The sequence below is a fragment of the Ammospiza caudacuta genome, chromosome 5 (assembly GCF_027887145.1).
Source record: "Ammospiza caudacuta isolate bAmmCau1 chromosome 5, bAmmCau1.pri, whole genome shotgun sequence".
NCBI classification, from domain to species: Eukaryota; Metazoa; Chordata; class Aves; order Passeriformes; family Passerellidae; genus Ammospiza; species Ammospiza caudacuta.
The window spans coordinates 48756554-48776366 of record NC_080597.1 but is presented as its reverse complement, the minus strand read 5'-3'; the positions used below and the strand labels follow the sequence as shown (position 1 = coordinate 48776366).

The window sequence follows — 19813 nt, the reverse complement described above, 5'->3', positions numbered from 1 at the left end:
AAAGTCAACATCTCTAAACACTAACAGAGGATAAGAGTAGCTGACTTTAGTTTCTTTTGTTCCCTCCAAAAACATTAAATTATCCTAGCATACTTGTTTGTTTTAGTTACTATAATAAGGTAATTCAAGATACTTGGGATGATCTGGTTTCATAGAACTGGAGCTGAGAGAAATCCAGTGGTATAGTATAGTAGTTCATGCTGAGCAAGTAAGAACAGATAGAACTGTTCAATCACCTGTCAACTATTTCAGCATTTTAAAAGTACAGAAGAAATTTTTGAAGGGGCATATTACTGAAAGTACAGAAACCTCAGGAGAACACCCTTGGATTCTGCCATGGAGCCCCTGGTGCTGCTCCCATAAAGCAATGATAGAGTAGCCGTTTCTAACATAGAGATTTTTCTCTAACAGCAAAAGCCAGGAATTCTGTTTCTGCTCACCTCCCTTCTCATGGGACTAGAAGGTGATTGTGGGGTGTAAGAACTGCCTATTACACATTCTGATCTTAGATCTCCATTAAAGAGACTATGAAATGATTCAAACAACACCAAGCTAAAGCATCAATCTTTATTTATAAAGTAAATTACAAAATAGATAAGGTAAACTTAGTTAATTTTAGCATCTGAAGGTGGCTTTCATTGAATACATAAACACACTGATAAACAAATTTTTTCATTTAGAATGTCAATCTGAGCAACAAAGCAATTTTTACCTTGATTAGTTTAACCACTGATAGGAGTGTTTTAAAAGATCAAGATCTCCCTAAGTTGCAACATAAACATTTATTAAATAATTACCTGTCCTTTTAATTAACTATTTAATAGCTTGTGACTTAACTGCAAGCAGCTGCATTGCTTTTGGGCTTTATGAAGGCCAACAGTTTGAATGGACACTTTCAATTACTTAATGACCAGAGACAGTTAATGGAGCAACTTTGATTAATGCCCACATTTTGCCCTGGTTCTGAACATTCATGAACAGAAGTGGAGGCAACTATGTAGATGTAAACGTGACAGATTGTTGTTTTTGTACAGATACTTCTTATTGCTGTTAGGAGAATAGCTACAAGAGGCCTGGAGAAGCAGCCAGCAGTGCAAGACTTCATATAATTCTCTTTTTGGGAAAAGAGAAGCAGACATGCTCAGGATATGACTGATTCCTGTCTGGGCTATATTCATCACATAGAATATTTTCACATAGGGAAATTTACAATGTCTGGTTTGGGCTGAACTCTAAAGCAGCTCATCATAAATGCTCTTGCATAACCATTTAACCAGCTCTCATCCTCCTCTAGATTAAGTTTTCCATCTCCTATCCTCATCTACCTAGGGCAGCATTGCACAAAAATCCAAAAACAAAACCAAAAAGCAACAGTGAAAAAAACCCCAAAACAAACATCCAACAAAACCATCACAACATCCACACAACCATATCAGGTCAAACTGTTCATTATTTAAAAAAAATATTTAGTCTTAAAAAGCTGAACCTCTTTACCAGCTCAAGAAAGTGTAGAGGTATGAGCACTCTTGCTATGGCTGGCACAAGGGCAGGAATACTAAATTCAAACAACCCTCTAGCAGTAATTTTTCAATGCTGCAGTCCTTAAAACCAAAACAATACAAAAATTCCAAAGTGAATTAGGTGTGTTGCAAATATTTGAGTTAACCAAAAAATACATTTAAGTACAGTGTACAATGAGCTGCACACACAATAACCATATTTAAAAAACAATGACATTTGCCTGACACATAGTACAGAAGGCAAGAGACAGAAAAGAACACAAAAGCAAGCAGGAGATTAGCTGAGGATCAAGAGCTATTGAATTGGACTGATGTAGTGTGTAAAATTAAATGAAAAAAAAGCTGAAGTGTAAAATTTCTGCTGCATATAAAAACCCCACAGTAATACCCACTATTGCAACCTTCACATTATATAGTGCAATCTCAGATGTCAACAGTAAGCTAGTATAGCCAAACTAGATAATAGATAAAACAAATTTTTTTTCAGGAACTACTGTCAAATCATTATCCCCTACAAACCTTAAATCCATCTTTCACCAGGTAAACACACTATTCAGCTCTATAATGAGTATATCCAGCAGCTATGATAATATCCAATAAACCAAAGCTGGCAACTCCCATGTAGCTTTAAAAAAACCAAAACCAACAAAACTCAAAAACCACAAAAGTCACATAAAAGACACTAAAAAGCAAGTCCTCACTGGGAATATAATCTATTCACAAGTATTTGCTTCATCACACAGTTTTAAATATTTAAGGTCATCCAATACTTGACTTCCATATCTAATTCCCCCTTAATGCACTTATTAAAATAATCTAGTTTTCCTTTTCCTGTTAAACACATTACTTACAGTTCAATCAAGTTTAGACTATTCTGGCTGATTTAAGTATTTTGAAGAAGGGAAGAAAAAATCATCAAAATCCTAACTAGGGGCTTGCTGCCAGCAGTTATTCAAGACCTAGTTGGACTTAAATTACAGATGTAAGTTACACTGAAGTTCAAACATATAGAAAAACTAATTTTCAGAATATCTTGAAAGTAAAAATTGCAGTTGATAGTACAAACACAGTAGGACTTCAAGGATAACTCACTGTTATGAAGCAAGACTGCTTCATTTTTACTGAACTTACACATTTTTAGATCCAACTGCACCGATAATTAATTACTTTAGACATACTGCTCTGAAAGCAGCTCCATAATCTATTGCATATACTAACTCATTGACTTTTAATCTCCTTTTACTTGGTCATTCAGTACCTAGTATGTAACACTTATGAGTGATACAGAAGTCTGGAAAAGCTATTGTGTTTTATGTCAGATTTCATTATAAGATAATTCATTAAATCAGTTATAAATTTGAGATGACCAAGTCTTTGCCTCAGAAAATGTCCATCTATTCCTGAATGCTTATATTAATTGAATGATAACTGATTTTAGTTTATCTTTTCCATTACAAGGAAAAAAAAAAACCAAACAAAACAACAACAAAATCCAGCAATGCGTCCTGTCAAAATCCAAAGACAACCTTTTATTTTACTATTGTCCTTAAGTGCTACAAGGAAAAAGAAAGTTTTATTTGGGACAACACCAGTCCTTCATCTCTTCTCACATGGAAAGTCTTAGAGGTTTAACAGGCTACACATAAAAATACAGGTGTGACTTACTGACAGAATACATGGGCTTCACAGTCTTATGTCTGCAAAGTTTATGATCACATGTACAGCTATTAAATAATGGCTTCTAAATTAAAATAAAGGGGTACTATCTTAGTTTTTTTTGTCTTCTAGCTTCAAAATAATTATCTCTTCTATATGTCATAAAACATGGTCAACAAATATAATCATGTAACAATATAAAAAGTGTTGAGGTCAGAAAAGAGAAGAGTACAAAGAGCTTTTATTTATCCCTAGCATCTATGAATGGAATGATTTCAGTTCATTACCAAAAGCCAGAATTCCACTTCTTACTTTAATACTTAAATACAAACACAGTTTCTAATCACTTGGTGTTTCAGTCTCTGCTGGACCTCTGATCAGTCTTCGTATTCCTCTCTTCCCTGCAGGACCTTTTGGTTTAGCAAAACTCTGTTTGTAAGCATGTTGTTTTGGATGTACTTCTTCATAAAGAAAGTCAGCAGTTAACTCATCACCATTATCTATTTCAATCTGGCAGAAAAAAAATCATACTCAAAGTCAAAAACATTTAGAAACTTTGCTGAAACTCAATACTATATTAAAACCATATGTGCAATAATGTTCAAAGTCAAGCATGAAAAATTCTCCAACTTGTGCCTAATGCCCTGAGAAATCTTGGATAGTTTTTCTGAAATTCCCCTATACTCTTACCACTATTAAGTGTGACTTAATTAGTTTCCTGAAATGTAAGCACAACTAAACAGTACATATGCTAAGGACTTCTTTTTGTCACAAGCTTTGGCACAGTGTACCTGTTAACGCTAACTAGGAGAACACATTCTATGTTACTTATTTACTCATTTTAAGCATTTAGACATTTTAAGAATCAAAACTGTTCCCTATAACATGTTTTAAACACTAACTAATTACACAATGTGGATGCATATTGTTATCTCTTGAGAAAGAGGGGGAGGAGTTATAAAGAAGCTTATATTATTAGCTGGCTACTGCCACTCAGCAAGTACTCAAGTGTTTAACAAGGAAAAGCTAAAATAATGAACAGAATGGAGTGGAGTGTTTTAGTTTTCAAAATCTAGATATATGAAACCAAACAGAAAGAAAATAGTGTTCTCAAGCCAAACTCCCCTGTTATAAATTGCAGGAATTTAGGATTCAGAGAAATGCTATGGCCTTGCTCTGCTGAGCATTCAGCACTTCATGCCCTGCCAACCATAACACCTGACAGACTTGCCAGCCCCAGTTTTGCTGCTACAAGGACATGCTTCAGAAATTTCAGTCTGCAGGAATTTTCAGGAGTCACATGGTGCTTTAGTTTTGTTGCAGAAAGGCAATTTCAGAAAAATAATTACATACAAATGCACATAGCAAATATCTAGTTAATTCCTGTCATCTTACTAAAAATGGTTAGTATTAATTCTGCTATTTTAAGGTAAACATAATCTCTACAGAAACTAAGCTTCCACAAAAGTGTTAAAAACATATCCATAGGTAACAAGTGGATCATTTCTGTGGTCTCTACTTGGGAGGTGAGAAGCAACTTTTTGTATTGCAGTAAAATCTTTAGAGTGAAAAGATCAGCTTACTTGCAAATACTTGTTTGCCCCATCAAGGACTCCTAAGATAGCAGTCCTAATTTTCAGAACTGCAGCTTGAAATTATTTTGAAAATCCATACATAACTATGGCTTAAAGAAATTTAGTGTTTAACAACAGCAATATGTCGTGGTCCAAAATACAACACAACTCTGAGTAAGAAATCATGTTAATGCTATAAAGTCCTTCAAAGTACTCTTAAATACTTCCTTGATGCACAAGGATATTTTGTTCTAGATAAAAGTGTAGAAATTATGAAACACAGTAAAACTTCCATGACTTAACTTTGATCCTCAAGCTCCATCAACAATTATTTCCTGTTCAGGACAAACTAAATTACACTTGTCATTGTTTACACAAGGTGGTGACAGAGACAATTATAGATTTTAATTAAGAAGGGAAGACAGGTATGGAGAAAATACCCATACACCCCCTGCACTTACCTTTCTCGCTATCTGCATCCACAACTGTGTTTCTACAATTTCTAACAGTGGACTTTTGCAACTAGAGTAGAGCATTCGTTCCCGTATACTACAGGTATACCCTGGCATAGAGTAGATGAAAACTGCAGGAAAAGAAAACAATGACACAAATCAGACCACAAATACACTCCATCAAAAGTTGTATCATAAAACCATTTATAGCAAAGAGGCAATGGAAATCAACTATGCAATCTGAAAGCAAAATGTGTAGTGCTGTTCTGGAGCGTTCTTGCTTCAGCAAGTGTTTCATTTCAAACAGGGGACAAGAGAATGGCCAGTATCTGTATGTTTTCACATTTATGGGTGCTCATAATCAAAAGGGACAGCTCACATAAGAGCTCTCCTTCACAAGTTCACAGTTTCACAACCAAATGACTGAAATTTATGATCATGCTGACACATCCTTCTCTCTGACTCAAAATTCCTAAGGAATTTGAAACAAGCCAGTAAAGTCTCATATTGAGAAATTTTCTCATACTTATGGATTCCAAATAGTCTCCTTCATGTGTGTGCTTATACAGGAAAAAGTGGTAACGTGCAGCATCCTTTGGAACTCTTTTTGGCAAGTCCTTAAGTTCAGTATCAAATGTGTTGGCCAAAATAATAATTTCATTCTTCATATCAATTTGCTGTAAACAAAGCAAACATGAATATAGTTAATACATAAAAAAAAACCAGAGAACATGACATGATGGAATAAAGTTTGGATTAATCTAATTCAAAATAGTAATTTGTCAGCATACTACATCAACACACATTATTTAATAGGTGGGTAATCTATTTTATACTCATTATTAAAAAATAGTTGACGTATTTTATACTTGCCAGTTGTACATAATTGAGTTTCTTATTTTTCAGTTTCTCCAGAGCCTGAATAGCATCTTTAGCAATGGGGAATGCTACTCCTTGCAGTGTTTGATGCTTGGTATCTACACCAACATCTGCCTGTACCTGGAACACAAGTCAGCTGAGTTGTTAAAAGAAACCTCTGCAGGCATTTATTTGGTTTCATACAATGACTGACTATGCAATTCATATGGTTACACACAGAGTTAGCAGTAGCTATTACAAGAATAAACCACCCCAAGAAATCATCCCCATACACAAAAGATTTGCATTTTTTAATTTACAAGTCATGTTTGTTTGCTAGCCTGCAAAATTTCTTATCTCTGAAATATGCTCTGTTCTGCTTAGGAGAGCAACAAAGTCATCAGAGGGAAAACTGGTTCAAGTGTCAGTGAAGAAATTCTAAGTTAAAATCTGTTACAAAGACAACAATAATCCAGGAAAAAAAATCTTGATTTTCACATGTTGTGTTATATTTTAAACTGAAAATATTCCCTATAAACTTCGTTATAGCTTAAAAAATTTTAGATCAAAACAAAGACATGATTTCTAGGGAGTCAAAATTTTTGAAGGAAGAGAGAAATTATGAGACAAACTGATATTCTAGAAGGATAAGTAAAGCTTCTACTCTCCCTCCTGCTTCAACATACTCCTGCAAACAGCCTCTACCAAAACGAAAGCAAACAAAATAAACAAACAAAATCCTATTTTTTTATTTCTAGACAGTCTACCACAAAGTAAAAAAAAAAAAATCCAGGACAAGCTAGACAGTTATTCATAATCAAGTTATATTAGTGTCAAATTATTGGAGAGAACAGTTATTTTAAAGCTGATGTTCAAGAATTTATGTTTATCTTAGTATTCATTCAGTTTCTCTTAAAATGAGCTCTGGCCTCCAGTCTTCTTCAGTCTTAGTTTATTGTCTAACTACTGCTTTTTTAATATATTTACTTACTTTTAAAGTTTCACAATTACATTTAACATTGGTTATGAAGCTGCAAAAGTCAAAAAAGTGTACCAAATGGAAAGTGTGGACCTTTCCTGCCCTAGATCTATCAACTAGAAGATGTGCAGCTTTATTAAAAAGAGATGCTAATAAAATATGAAACAAACTGATAAAAAAATTAAAAACAAACACTTGTGGCAAAACATACTTGTACTTCACATTTTCAAGAAAAGCTTGTCAGCAACAAGGAAAGAGGAAAAGAAAGCAGGTGGGGAGCTTACTTTGCACAAGGATTGGTAAATTTATGAACAAGGTAAGAGAAAAAATGTTTTGCAAAATCTAAATCTGCATAAAAGCCTGACTGACAAATGTAAAATAGGCATCACAAAAATAACAAACCATCATAAAATATCATAGTCTAGAATCTAGATTAGAATACACGTAGAAAATAAGTATTCCAAACTTAAAAACAAGCTGTGAAGTGTGGAGATAGACAAGGGAAGAGAGTAACCCAGTGTAACTCCAGATCTAGGAAAATGAACAAAGCACCTAAGTCACTTAAGAATATTTAAATTCACACTGCTAAGATTTAGTTAATAATGGCTGCTGAGTGCTGGATAAAATGGCAGATGAAATTTCCTGTGAATAAATGTAAATGTATCCAGGAGGAAAAAACCCTCTTCTTCTACTTGTATGGTGACTGAATTGAGCTGGCTACTACCATTCAGGAGCAAGACCTTGCATGTCATTCTGACTAAATCTGAAAATAACCCCAAGGCAAAAAAAAAAAAATCTGAACACTCCCCATCCACAATGAGATGTTACAAATTGTTAGGAAAAAGAGTAGAGAACAGAACACGTTATTACGCACTGGAGATATCAGTAACATGCCTGCATCTTGAATACCACATGCAGATCTGGCTTCCCCATCCCTCCATCTCATAAATTACATAGCAGAACTGGAAAAACTGCAGAGAAAAGCAAAAGGATCAGAAGTACGGAGTGCTTTGTTTAGGAGGAAGAACTACCCAGATTAGACTTGTCAGCCTGGAAGACATAACTGATAAGGAATACAACAGAGGTCCATGGATAGAGAATCATGGCACAATTGTGGCTGGAAGGGTCCTCCAAAGGTGATCCAGTCCAACCCCCCCCCCCCCACAGAAAGCAGCAACATCTTCAAACAGATCAGGTAGCTCAGAGCCCCATCCAACCCGACCTTGAATGTTTCTAGGGATAGGGCATCTACCACCTCTCTAAGCAAACTCTTCCAGTACCTCATCACACACCATAAAACAAATTCTTGCTCATAGCTAATCTAACCTACCCTGTTTTAGTTTAAAGCCATTCTCCCTTGTTCTATTGCAACAGGCCCCACTAAAAAATCCGTCCCCTTATTTTTTACAAGTCTCCTTTAAGTACTGAAAGGCCCCTAAGATTTCCCTGAAGCCTTCTCTGCTCCAGTCTGAACAAGCCCAACTCTCTCAGCCCTTTCTCACAGGGAGTATGTTCCAGCCCTATGATCGTTTTCGTGGCCCCCTCCTGGACCCACTCTAACAGGTCCATGTCCTTCCTGTGCTGAGTACCCCAGAACTGACTGCAGAGTTCCAGGGGGATCTCACCAAAGCAGAGCAGAGGGAGAGGATCACCTCTCTTTACACGCTGGCCACACTGCTTTTGATGCAGCCCAGGACATGGCTGGCACTCTGGGATACAGAGGGCTTTATCTAAGGGGAGGGGGAAACTGAGGATTGACTGAATTACTCTTTTTTGCCTTCACCATACTATCTGTAGGGGTATCAGAATAAACCAGAGATTCTACAGAGCAGTCAATGGCTCTTTACAAAGTATTTTGTCAAGCTGTGGAATATGCTGTCACAGGACCTGTGGCCAACAAAACCTTTATGTGGATTTATAGAAATGACAAGACTACATGGATGATGGATGAAAATCCCATTAAGAAGAACAATATAGTAAGATGTCATCTGTTGCACAGGAAGCCCCCTACCTGCAAAGGTTGAAGCAACAGAAGAGAATTTAAGGTAATTATGGCCTTCTTGCCCTGCTCCTACATCCTTCCCAGATTTCTGTTGTTCCCTCAAGGACTTGACAACAGTCTAGGTGATCCTTTGATCTGGCCCAGTAAAATATTTCTTAGGGTAATTATGAAAGAATATACATATGGAAAACTTTTTAAAATCAGAAAGCTTTTCGTTTTCTAAGTCTAACTACAGGCTTTGTAATGGTGCAAACAATGAAGAGAAAAATGATGTAAGTTAATGTATTGTGAGATGTTTCAAACAAAGCAAAAATGGCAGCAATATATAATTTATGTGTCCCTGAAAAGCAAAGGTATTGCTGCTGAAATTTCAGAACACATGAAGACTTGGTTTGTATGAATCACCTTCTAAACACATTGTACATACACTAATACTAGAAGCGATTGCCAATCCCAATCCAGAAGTTTTACATTCATTACTGTTTTATTTTTTTAAAGCTGATCAAGTAAAATGCAGTATTTAATGATTTCTGCATTGAATTGTTGAAATCAGACAAGAAAACTAACAAAAGACACCACTGGGGAAAAAAAGTGAATAAAATTGCAGCAAAAGCACGATAGAGTGAAAACAAAAGATACACAACTGTATTTAACACAATGGTACCCAGCTGCAGAAATAAATCATACTTCAAACACATGTACCACAGCTCGAACATACAAGTCTAAAGAACAAATAAGTTCAGCACATGACCTATTTTAATATACATCTGACATAAACAGTGTTGAAATGAAGGAAAAATGTGATAAAAAGAGTCTTCTGAAACTTTCAGTCACTAGCGATTTGGCAATCATCAATTCTTCTGCTTAAAGGCTCTCTCTCAGGATAGAGATTTTTCTAAAAAGTGTTTTAGCATAAGCAAATCAGTCTTTTAAAGTGATCAGCTATTTGTTTTATTTTTATTGGAATCCTCTTCCCTTCTTCTCAGTCTTAAAGACATATGCACTGGTACCAGAAACTATGCACCTTTCCTCTAAGAATAAGGCTGGTGAAATTCTCCTGGCAATCACTCACTGCAATAATTGCTATTCTGTGTTTTCTCTACAATTTCTGCCACCATGGGAAATGCAGGCAATCACATGTGGACAATGACTGAGGTTGGAAGACATCACCTTGTCCAACAAGACTGTTCAATCAGGGCCACCTAGAGCCAGCTACCCAGTTGTCTGTCCAAACATCTTTTGAATATCTCCAGGATGGAGACCCCATAACCTCCCTGGGCAACCAGTGCCAGTGCCCAGTCACCCTTCACAAAGAAGGACATCCAGTGATACTAAAAGCTCAAGTTGCAACAATTAGGCTCTGCATTTGCCGGGCCTCTGATTCAGACACTAGGCCTTTCAACCACCGTGAGAGATCTCATGCCACTTCAATGCCTGCCACCATCCCCCTGTAGTTTCAACCCATTCAAAAGTATATTTATATGCTTATCCACTCACACTTTCTGAAACTTTCCATTTTCTGTTCTGCCTTTTTTTGCCCTAGAAAGACATTTCCCTACAATACATTTGGAATTCTGCACCATTTCCCACACATTCTTGAAGACATTTTAGGTACCTCGTTAATCTTAATTTGCCGAAGTTCCTCTTCTGCTGCAGTCAAAGGTGCAGGGGAGGATTGTGATATCAAATATTTTTTATATCCATTCAGTGAAACATCATCCTGAAAGCATAATATCAATATTTATTAGGGTTTTTTTAGAATTTTAGAAACTTTTCTTCAATAATTTTCTATGGAGCATTCCAAAAATCAGTTGCCTTCCATACAATTATGTTCATTTTATTTCAATATTCCGATATTCCATTATGTCTTATTTCAGAAGCCCAGAGGTACCCAGTTTTATACCTATGAATTAGCAGGTGGGATCACAGTAGGGTTCCACCACAGTAACAGTGCCTGTTGCAACCAAACCATTCTTAGGTTTAACAAAATAAAGACAAAGTAACCCACTGGACGCTGACGATCAAGACCCTGAGTAAGATCAGCAAATTGAACACCTTGAAGAAGCTGTGATTTTCACACAGATGAACATTAAAGACCACAACAATTAAGAAGTTTATAAAGACACTGAAACCAACATTTTAGAGATATATAAGCTGTAACATAATGAGCCTGGGAAAAGTGAGTTATATCAATGTCATCTTCCATGTGCCCCAGGCCCATTCTGAAATAACAGTAAGACAGAACTAACGCTCTCTCCTCAAAACTGAGATGGAAGCTCAGACTTGTAGGGCTAGACACAAATTCCATATATTACATAGACTGCTAATGGTTTGCTGCAAGAGGCAGTGAAAGACTGGTTGATTGAACAGACAAGAAAAAAATAACAGGATCCCTACCAGTAAACCCCCTTAGCACATCAGTTATCTACTCCCCTAGAATACAGCCTCTCCATATGTTTGTTAGAATAATGAAGCCTCCATGACAGGTTAATGATAAATATAACAAATTATTTACTCAGTGAGCAACAGAATTATTAGCCTCATGTTCACCACAACAGCCCATTTCTCTTTCACAGCTTTTTTCCCTACTACAATATCCTCTATTCTTCCTCAAACCTCCAACTCCTTCCATTCCATTAAAGAACTCATGCTCATGCAAAGAGATGAGAGCTATGCCTATTATTCTTAGGTTATTTAGTTTCCATAACGATTTGAAGCAAGGACTTTAAGCCTGACAATGAACTATATCTATTAACTTGTTCGAGGGAGCTTAAACACACTCTAACACTGGAATAACACACATAGCTTTTAACTCTTTTTTTCTTTAATCCAAAAAGACCATAAGCAACCCACATTCATACCAATAACATCAGCTACAATATTAATTATTTAAAGTCAGTGTCCTGACCTTGAAAAGAAAAACATACCTGTACAGTTCCAAATACTTCATCCTTAATGTGGCCACCTCCAAACTCTTTCTTAAGCGTTGCCCGGGTTGCTGCATACAACATTTTCTGACGAACCTAGCATATAATAGTATGAACATAGAACAGTAGCTTTTTGGTTTGGTTCTTTTTTTAAAATTTTGATGTACACAGAGAATCCAACATGTTGGTGTACCAAGTCCATCAACAAACAATACTTTCTTGAACAAGTATTTCAAGTCTTGAAATTGCACTATTAAACTAGAAGAGCTCTGAATCATGATACTTGCTCATATTATTAAACTCACAAGGTCATGATACTATGTACTATTATCAAAGTAACTTCAAAACTGAATTGCAGCCTTAGGAGTATGAGCTTTTCTTTAAATAGGAAAAAAATCAACATAATTGTTACTAATTTTAAATGGGAAAAACCACAATTGTTTGAACCTGTTGTCACCTTGTCTGTTTACTAATGGATGCAACAGAACTAACTCATTACTACTTTTGATTTGATAGTGACTTCAGATAGTTATGGTTCAACTAGAGTGGAAAAATTATTTTTGCTCCCTATTAACTTGCTATCTCACATAGTCACTTACTTCTCTCTCAGCAGTTCCACCTTCCCACTTTATTTCACCATCATGTTATCCTCTCCACAATACTTCATTCACCTTTTCCACATAATCCTCTCTATGCACATCAACTTTTGATGTCTTATGATTTCCTAACTGCTAGTGAAAGCAGTAGGAATACTTGAAAAGCTTTGCTTTCTGCCTTCCCTTATCCCACATTCCCAGAACTGGTATCCTAGTTTCTCCTAGAAATCCTTAATTCTGACCTCGATCCTCTCCCATGCTCTCAAAGCACTAGAAGGAGTGTATTCTGTGGCACACCACATAGCCACGAGTGCCAGCTGGGCAGCCAGCAAGCCAAACAGAATAAACAGCTTGAGCTCACACTGTAATTCTTCTCTATATGAGCATCCATTAAGACTTCTGTCCTATATCTTTCCATAAATTTTCTGAAATCCTGACAGTAAGACCGACAAACAGGGCAAAAAAACTGTATCGTGTCCACCAGTCAGGCTAAAAATACATAGGATCAGCTGTACTCCATCCAGACCTACTGATTTGCTCTTTAATTATCTTAAAAAAGCATCTTCCTAGCTGTTTTCTTCTTGGAATGTAGGAAGAGGTTGGGGAATGCTTCATTCCTCAAATCCTTTTCCTCCATATCTCAGATTCAGATCAAATGGTACTGTTGAAAAATCATTACCGTGAAGCCTCTGACGAATGTTACTTACAGGAGAGTGATCAGGTGACCATGCAATGAAGATCCATTCATATCCTTGAGCATTCTGTGAATCTAATCTGTATAATATGTAACATGGTTGCTTGTCTTCAAGAAGGGGAAGGATAAAGGAATCATAATCCTTTTCCCATGATCCAACTGGCTGTCTAGAGGATCCCACAACAAGCTGCTCTAAAACCAATAACCAAAGCTACAGGTTAGCAACTATACAGTTAATAGTATCCCTCAAAATTAATAATTACAATAAGAAGTTAATTGGACACTTAATTGTTCATAATTATGCCCAGAAGAATGGAAGACAAGAACAGTCAGTGTAAAAGTAGGTGAATTCCTACAAAAGCTGTGTATGTTCAAACCCTAACTTACTTTAACCAAAATTCTGATAGTAGAGAAGTAACAAGCTGGCTGTCATCAGGTTCTTTGATCTGAAGCAATACTACTGATTTTAGTTTTTTTAGCATAACATACACAGAAGGGAAATAAAAACTGTTTATTTTTAAATAAACAAAAATAAATTTTAAAAGTTTATTTTTAAATTTGGAATACTTAGGTATAAATAAGACAAGAGTAAACTTTCCAATTTTAGAATTATAATTATATTGCTCTTGGTATAACGTATTCCTGTTTGTACTCATTGTAAGGACTCAATAACCCAGTTATACAGTGAAAAGAGTTTGGAATGAATATGCTTGCACTAATCACTAACTTGTCTATGTAAGTAGATAAACCTCTTTCTAAAATAGCTTCACAGCTATGGTCTCTTTAAATGACTGACGTTGTTTATTATGTATAATTGGTTTAAGTCTGTATAGAATACTTCAATGGTATTTAATTATGTGAACAGCTGTAGCAACAAGATTTTTCTCTTATTTATACATCACACCTCTGTTTCCAAAGGAAATATTAGCATACTGTCTTACAAAACATTTAACAGCTTCCCAAGAAATACTAGCCCACACAAGTGGAATAGAAATAGCTTGTTTAAATGGGGTCCTGCAGCAGTTGGAAGACCATCATAGTAGCTAGTATACAAATCACCTTTTGGGAGCCTAGGTCTTACAAAACTTCATACAAAAGTACAACAGCACACAAATGCCTCTACAGCAAAACTTTGAGCAAAACATTCCACCACAGTAACTCACAGAACATGAACAGCTCAGGGCAAGGGTGTCTGGCCCTTATTTGAATTAGACACAAAGTACCTGAACTACCTGAAGCTGGACAGTTAAACCAAGGGAATTCAGAATGTACTTGCCAATTCTGAACTCTAAGTGGATTTATACCCACTTGGATTTAAGATACAGACAGAGAAACTTCATGCCCAGCAGCAAATCTCTTCTCTTATTAACTCAGATTAGCAAAACACGATTTGAATTTTATCTGTTGGCTATTATCTGTTCCTTAAAGCTCCTGAAGACAGATGAGGAACTGCTCTTCTTCCAGTATACTGGGAGTTTTACAGGTTTCTTTTTGAACTGCAGAAAATACTATCAAACACTGGATTCTGCTTCTTATAGAGATGAAATGCACATACCTATACCTATATGTTTATATCTATATATATATATGTTTATACACATGAGTACATACACACAAAAATAGGAAATGAAAAAATAGGGAAAGTATTAAATTTGTATCTTATTTCTAGGCTTCACTTCATATTGTAAAGTAGCATATACACAAAAGCATATTGTTTTGCCTTGGTTAATGGGAAAAAAAACCCCAAAACAATGGTTTGTCAGCATTTACTTTGTGCTACTCACACTATCACAAAGTCCTGCCCGTAATCTTACTACTCCCACAGCCTCAAAGAAACCTATCTTAAAATATCAGAAGACTTCCTAAGAAAAGAAAACACAAGGAAGGTAACAGTAGGTTATTTACCTACCAATTAAAGTGTATCTGTATTTGTGTATGTATGTACATGTAACTTTCTCCAGCTAACAGATTTTTACTGTACTGTAAATGAATGAAGTCTAAAACAAATGCCTTCAAAGTGGACAACGGACATGCTTGTAAAGATGGACTAAACCAGGAAATATCTTATACAACCAACATTTCTATTAAAGAAAATAAAAGTAATTATATAGTCTGTCTTTCAATGTTTGCAGTCTACACCCCTTGCCTAGAAGTTAAAAAATCAAACTCCAGTTCTGATCGAAACTGTGTAATTTTCTATTTATACATACATGTTGAGATTTAAGAAACAGCTTTAACCTTGAAAATTTAAATAAAGTCACAGATTTATAAAGACATTTTCTATGTAGTCAGATTACCACTTAAACATCTGCTTTAGCAAGACTTTCTACATGCAGCACTTTTATCTGCCTATACCAGGCTATATCAGTATAAAATTTACAGTTCTACATTTAAGGTGACTGGTTGTTGTGTAAGAATAGCTCTCTGTCTAGTGAAAGTAAACAGTGCCCAAATGCTACAGAGGTGTGGAAATTTTAATTTCCTCTACTCTTTCTTTAGTAAGCAATAAGAATAAGCTTATTTATACTATCCATAGACAATACAGAGCAGTTCTCAGTAAAATATAAAATTACATTTGGGAGAAAAATTCAAACGCAAAAATACAACAGTATTGTAGTAAAAAAGTTTAGGATCACGAAAATTTAAATTTTACCTTCTGTATATGAAAAACCTTAGTAACATTAAGTTTGGCAGAGTTCTGATTTTTAAACAATTGTATGTGTAAGTCATTAAAAGAACTAGGAAAATATCTAAAAGAATCAGAAAAAAAAAAAGAATAAAATTTGACTAACCATTGTCAATGACTATTTTTAAAAGCCTGTATTGTCCATTTCTGGCTCCAACAAAGATGTCTTTAACACTTCCACTAGCTGAAAAGAGAAAATAAAAGTAATCAAATTAACACATTTCACTTCCCTAGGACAAAGAATATTCATGAGGGTAAGAACAATACTGGAAAAAATGTACAATTGGCCCTTTGCTGCAAAGTTGGACAGCAAAACAAACCCAGGAGTGATGCTGCTCCTATGCTGCACACTGTTCCAACCATCAGCATACCACACAAAGATGAAAGGCAACATTACAAAACAGCCCTGCTTTCTAGCATACCAAATGATCTTCAACATTGTGAAAACTACAGGTGACATCATATCATCAATCTCATGTTTCAGAGTTAACACAGCAACACAATAAAAATATGACGCATCTCAAATTACAACAGCTTCACCAAGTCTGCAGGCTTAGCACAAACTTTCAGACAGAAACTTTACGCCTGCCAGGAAAATGTTAGAGCTTGTCTGGCTGAAGTGATGGTCCTTCCTGAGAGCACCTCTCTGCAGAGTACCAGTGGAAGCTGCCACTCATTGCTCACCTTTCATACCACCTAATCTCTTTCTATAGTTGACAACGTTGTTCAAGCCCCAACCCACCCTAGCATGATAGCTTTACAGTGAATTTACAAAGTAACTAAAATATTTTTTCATGTTTGTAAATCACATTGACACTATACCACCATCATGACAGACTCAATTCCATAAGCACACCAAAGAACTGCCCTTGACTCGCATGAAGACTATTCTTAACTGCCCTGCTAAATAATCCAACTGCAAATCAGTTTAAGTATACCAGAGTTGTAAGGATTTACTGAAAAACATTTACTGCAAGCTGGTCCTTTAAATAATCCCACAGGACAGAGCACAGCACCAGCAAAACAAACATCACACCAGGAAACAAATAAATGGATTATTTATAGTCAGGTTGAGGCCAAGTGAACAGATGGGATCCAGCAACATTACTGCCCATACTCAAAACATTTTACATTTATGTTCATCCAAGTGGTGCCAGCCCCATCCTGAGAGTCCAAAATGGCATGTTAAAAGAACGTGTTAAACAAACAATTGCAGTGGGTTTCCAGTTCAAGCCCAGTTTCATCCCAGCTGACTTCCCCAGTGCAGACCCCCACAGTAATTTCCTGCCAGCTTTTCAAGTCATCTCTGCTGGTCCTCACCATTCCATTCGGCAACCAAACATTGTGCCATTTTCTAGACTTTCTGTTGCCCCAAAACATTCTTTGTCCTCTTCTTGTCTATTACCCTTTTGTTCCTTATTCTCTCATTACAACATTGCACACGAAAACAAGAACAAAATACAGCAGCCTCTACACCAATTCCAGAATTGTGACATTTTCCTGAAAAATATTTTGAGGCACTTGTGAAACCAGCTCACTATCAAGTGACCTATGGGTTTTGCTCATCATGAAGGCTGTTAAATTCCTAACAGTGATATTATTTTCTTCTTAAACTTTCTGCATAGCAGAGGGCAACAGAATCAAAATCTGGGTTTATTTCACAACTATTTTGCAAGGAACATTATATTAAAACTATTTAGAAGACTGTAAACCCATTCAATTGTATTTCCCTTCAGTTTCCGCACTCTGTAACTTCCTACAGTATTTATCTGCACTGGCCTGTTTAAAACGTCCAGTCCTTTTAGCAGCTGCCTGGTACATATCACTGTGCCCATGACTTCATTTCTGTTTCCAGAAAAAAGCAGCCCATGCTGCCAAATCTTGTAATTGTTTATGAGTGACAGTAGCCTGTTTGTAGCTAAAGCCAGCAATGGCACAAGTAGAGCTATTCCTCTTCCAAATGGCAGAGGCTGATGCTTTGCTGCAAACAGGACTCCTGATTAGTGCCTGCTGAGGCAGGTTCCCGAAGGAAAGCTGCCGAGCTCTCTCTCTTCAGCTCTCCTCAGAGGACAAATGATTCTCAAACACGAAGCAGAGCTGCAGAAGAGGATTAGCCACTCTTTTGCTTACAATAAGCAACAGAGTATTATTCTGCTCCTCCCCGCCTGCATCGCCTGGAGAACAAGGGATTACGATTCACTAACAGGTTTCCCCAGACTGGGAAAAAAAAAACCAAAACCATTCCAGGTGCACCTCTAGCCTGAGAACGGCTGAAGAACTTAAAACAAGAAGCTGCAAAAAGACCAAAGATTGGCATGCAAAGGAAGGAAAAGAAGAGCGGGAAAAGGGTGCAAACCACACGCAGCCAATGGACAAAAAAGGGCATAGAAGAGCAGCTAAGGGCTGCCGTGGCTGGGACAAAAGTCACCTTCAACAATAAATACCGGAGAGCAGGCAAAGTACATGGTGCTAGTCACCGAACACGCAGATTGCAGAAATCCAGACAGTAAAACCCGACCCCTCCGTAATCCTGCTATATAATCCCTGCTTAGCAATTCTGTGATTCAGAGGAGCCCGCTAATACTGCGAAACAATACGCTGTCTCCTTCTAATTGCTCCTCGCACCGTCCAAGGCCTGGAAACACGGAAAAAAAGGTTCCCACATACTTTCCCCCTTTGTGGCCTCCAGTGATGAGCTTTATAGTGGACTCTCGTACGCCAGGGCTCCTGCTCCTCCCCAGGGCTCTCGCTCCACGGGAGCCAGCAGCGGCCCCCGGCATATCCCGCGCTGTCCAACCCATCCCAAACTCGGTGCGGCGACCCCGAGCCGGCGACAGCCCCCGGCCGGACGCTGACTCCGCTGCCGCAGGGAAACCTGCACTGGGGGAACTACCTGAGCCCAGGCGGGCCGTGCTGCCACTCACGGGGCTCTGCAGCGAACACTTTTCTCGGGCGGGCTCCCTGCCTCTCCGGGGCGGACGGGCGCGCTTCGCCGGGCCGATAAACCCTGCACGCTCCGCCTGACTGGGAACGGAGCTATGGGTTCGAGCCCGAGGAGCCGTGGCCGCAGGGGACGAAACCAGCAGCAGTTCCCCCGTTCGCTCGCCCCCTCGCCAGCCCGCGGCGCAAAGGACGGGCTCCTCCGGCAGCAAACAAAGAGCGCAGCAGTGGGAAAAATCCCGCCGGGAACGGCCCGCTAAGCGCCCGCCGCGGCCGCCTGCCCCCGCGCCGCGCCCCGACCCGCGGAGAAAGGCGCTGCGCCCGCCTCCCGCCCGGCTAGCTGGGCCACGCCGGAGACGGGGCCGGCTGTCATGAGGAGCAGCGGGCACCGCGGAGCGGAGGCGCGGAGAGCCCCGCGGGTACCTTGGATGCCGGTCTGGTGGGACATGTCGCACCGCGCCCGGGCACCGCCACCGCCGCCGCCGCCTCCCCGCCCGCCCGGCACGGCCCGGCCGCGCGCACGTGACGCACCGCCGCCACTCAGCGGCCGTGAGGGAGCGCGGCGCCTTCCGGGCCCCGCCGGCCGCGCCGGGCCGGGCCGGGAGCTGGGGGCTGAGGGCAGCGGCCGCCCCTGCCCGGGCACCGCCCTGCCCCGGCACGCCCTGCCCCGCGCCCGCTCCCCCTGCGCCTCCTCTCGGCGCTTCAGAGCGGGGACCGGGCGCAGCTTTTCACTCTCCCGTGCTCTTTGCTCTCCCTCTCCTCTCCTTTCCGCCGCCCCCTTCACTTGCTGTCCCGGAGCCGGCAGCGCGACCCGCCGCGGGCATCGCGGGCGCAAAGCCTGCGGTCAGTCATGCCCGGCAGGAAGGGCCGTGTACCCCGCGGCACGGGCTGCTCGTTAACCGAAGTAATCGAAATACAACTGAGATGAA

The 19813-nt window shown here is 38.8% G+C and overlaps 1 protein-coding gene across 1 annotated transcript; it reads right to left on the bottom strand.

The window, feature by feature from the left end:
- Positions 1-553: 553 nt before the first annotated feature.
- Positions 554-19460, bottom strand: TWF1 (twinfilin actin binding protein 1). Its single transcript, XM_058805142.1, has 9 exons — positions 19308-19460; positions 16051-16128; positions 13272-13450; positions 11969-12064; positions 10657-10761; positions 6076-6201; positions 5729-5879; positions 5212-5333; positions 554-3686 (listed from the first exon to the last, which is right to left on the bottom strand). Exons 1-9 carry the CDS (start codon positions 19330-19332, stop codon positions 3516-3518), a joined length of 1053 nt encoding a protein of 350 aa, XP_058661125.1. The 5' UTR covers positions 19333-19460; the 3' UTR covers positions 554-3515.
- Between the last annotated feature and the right edge of the window lie 353 nt (positions 19461-19813).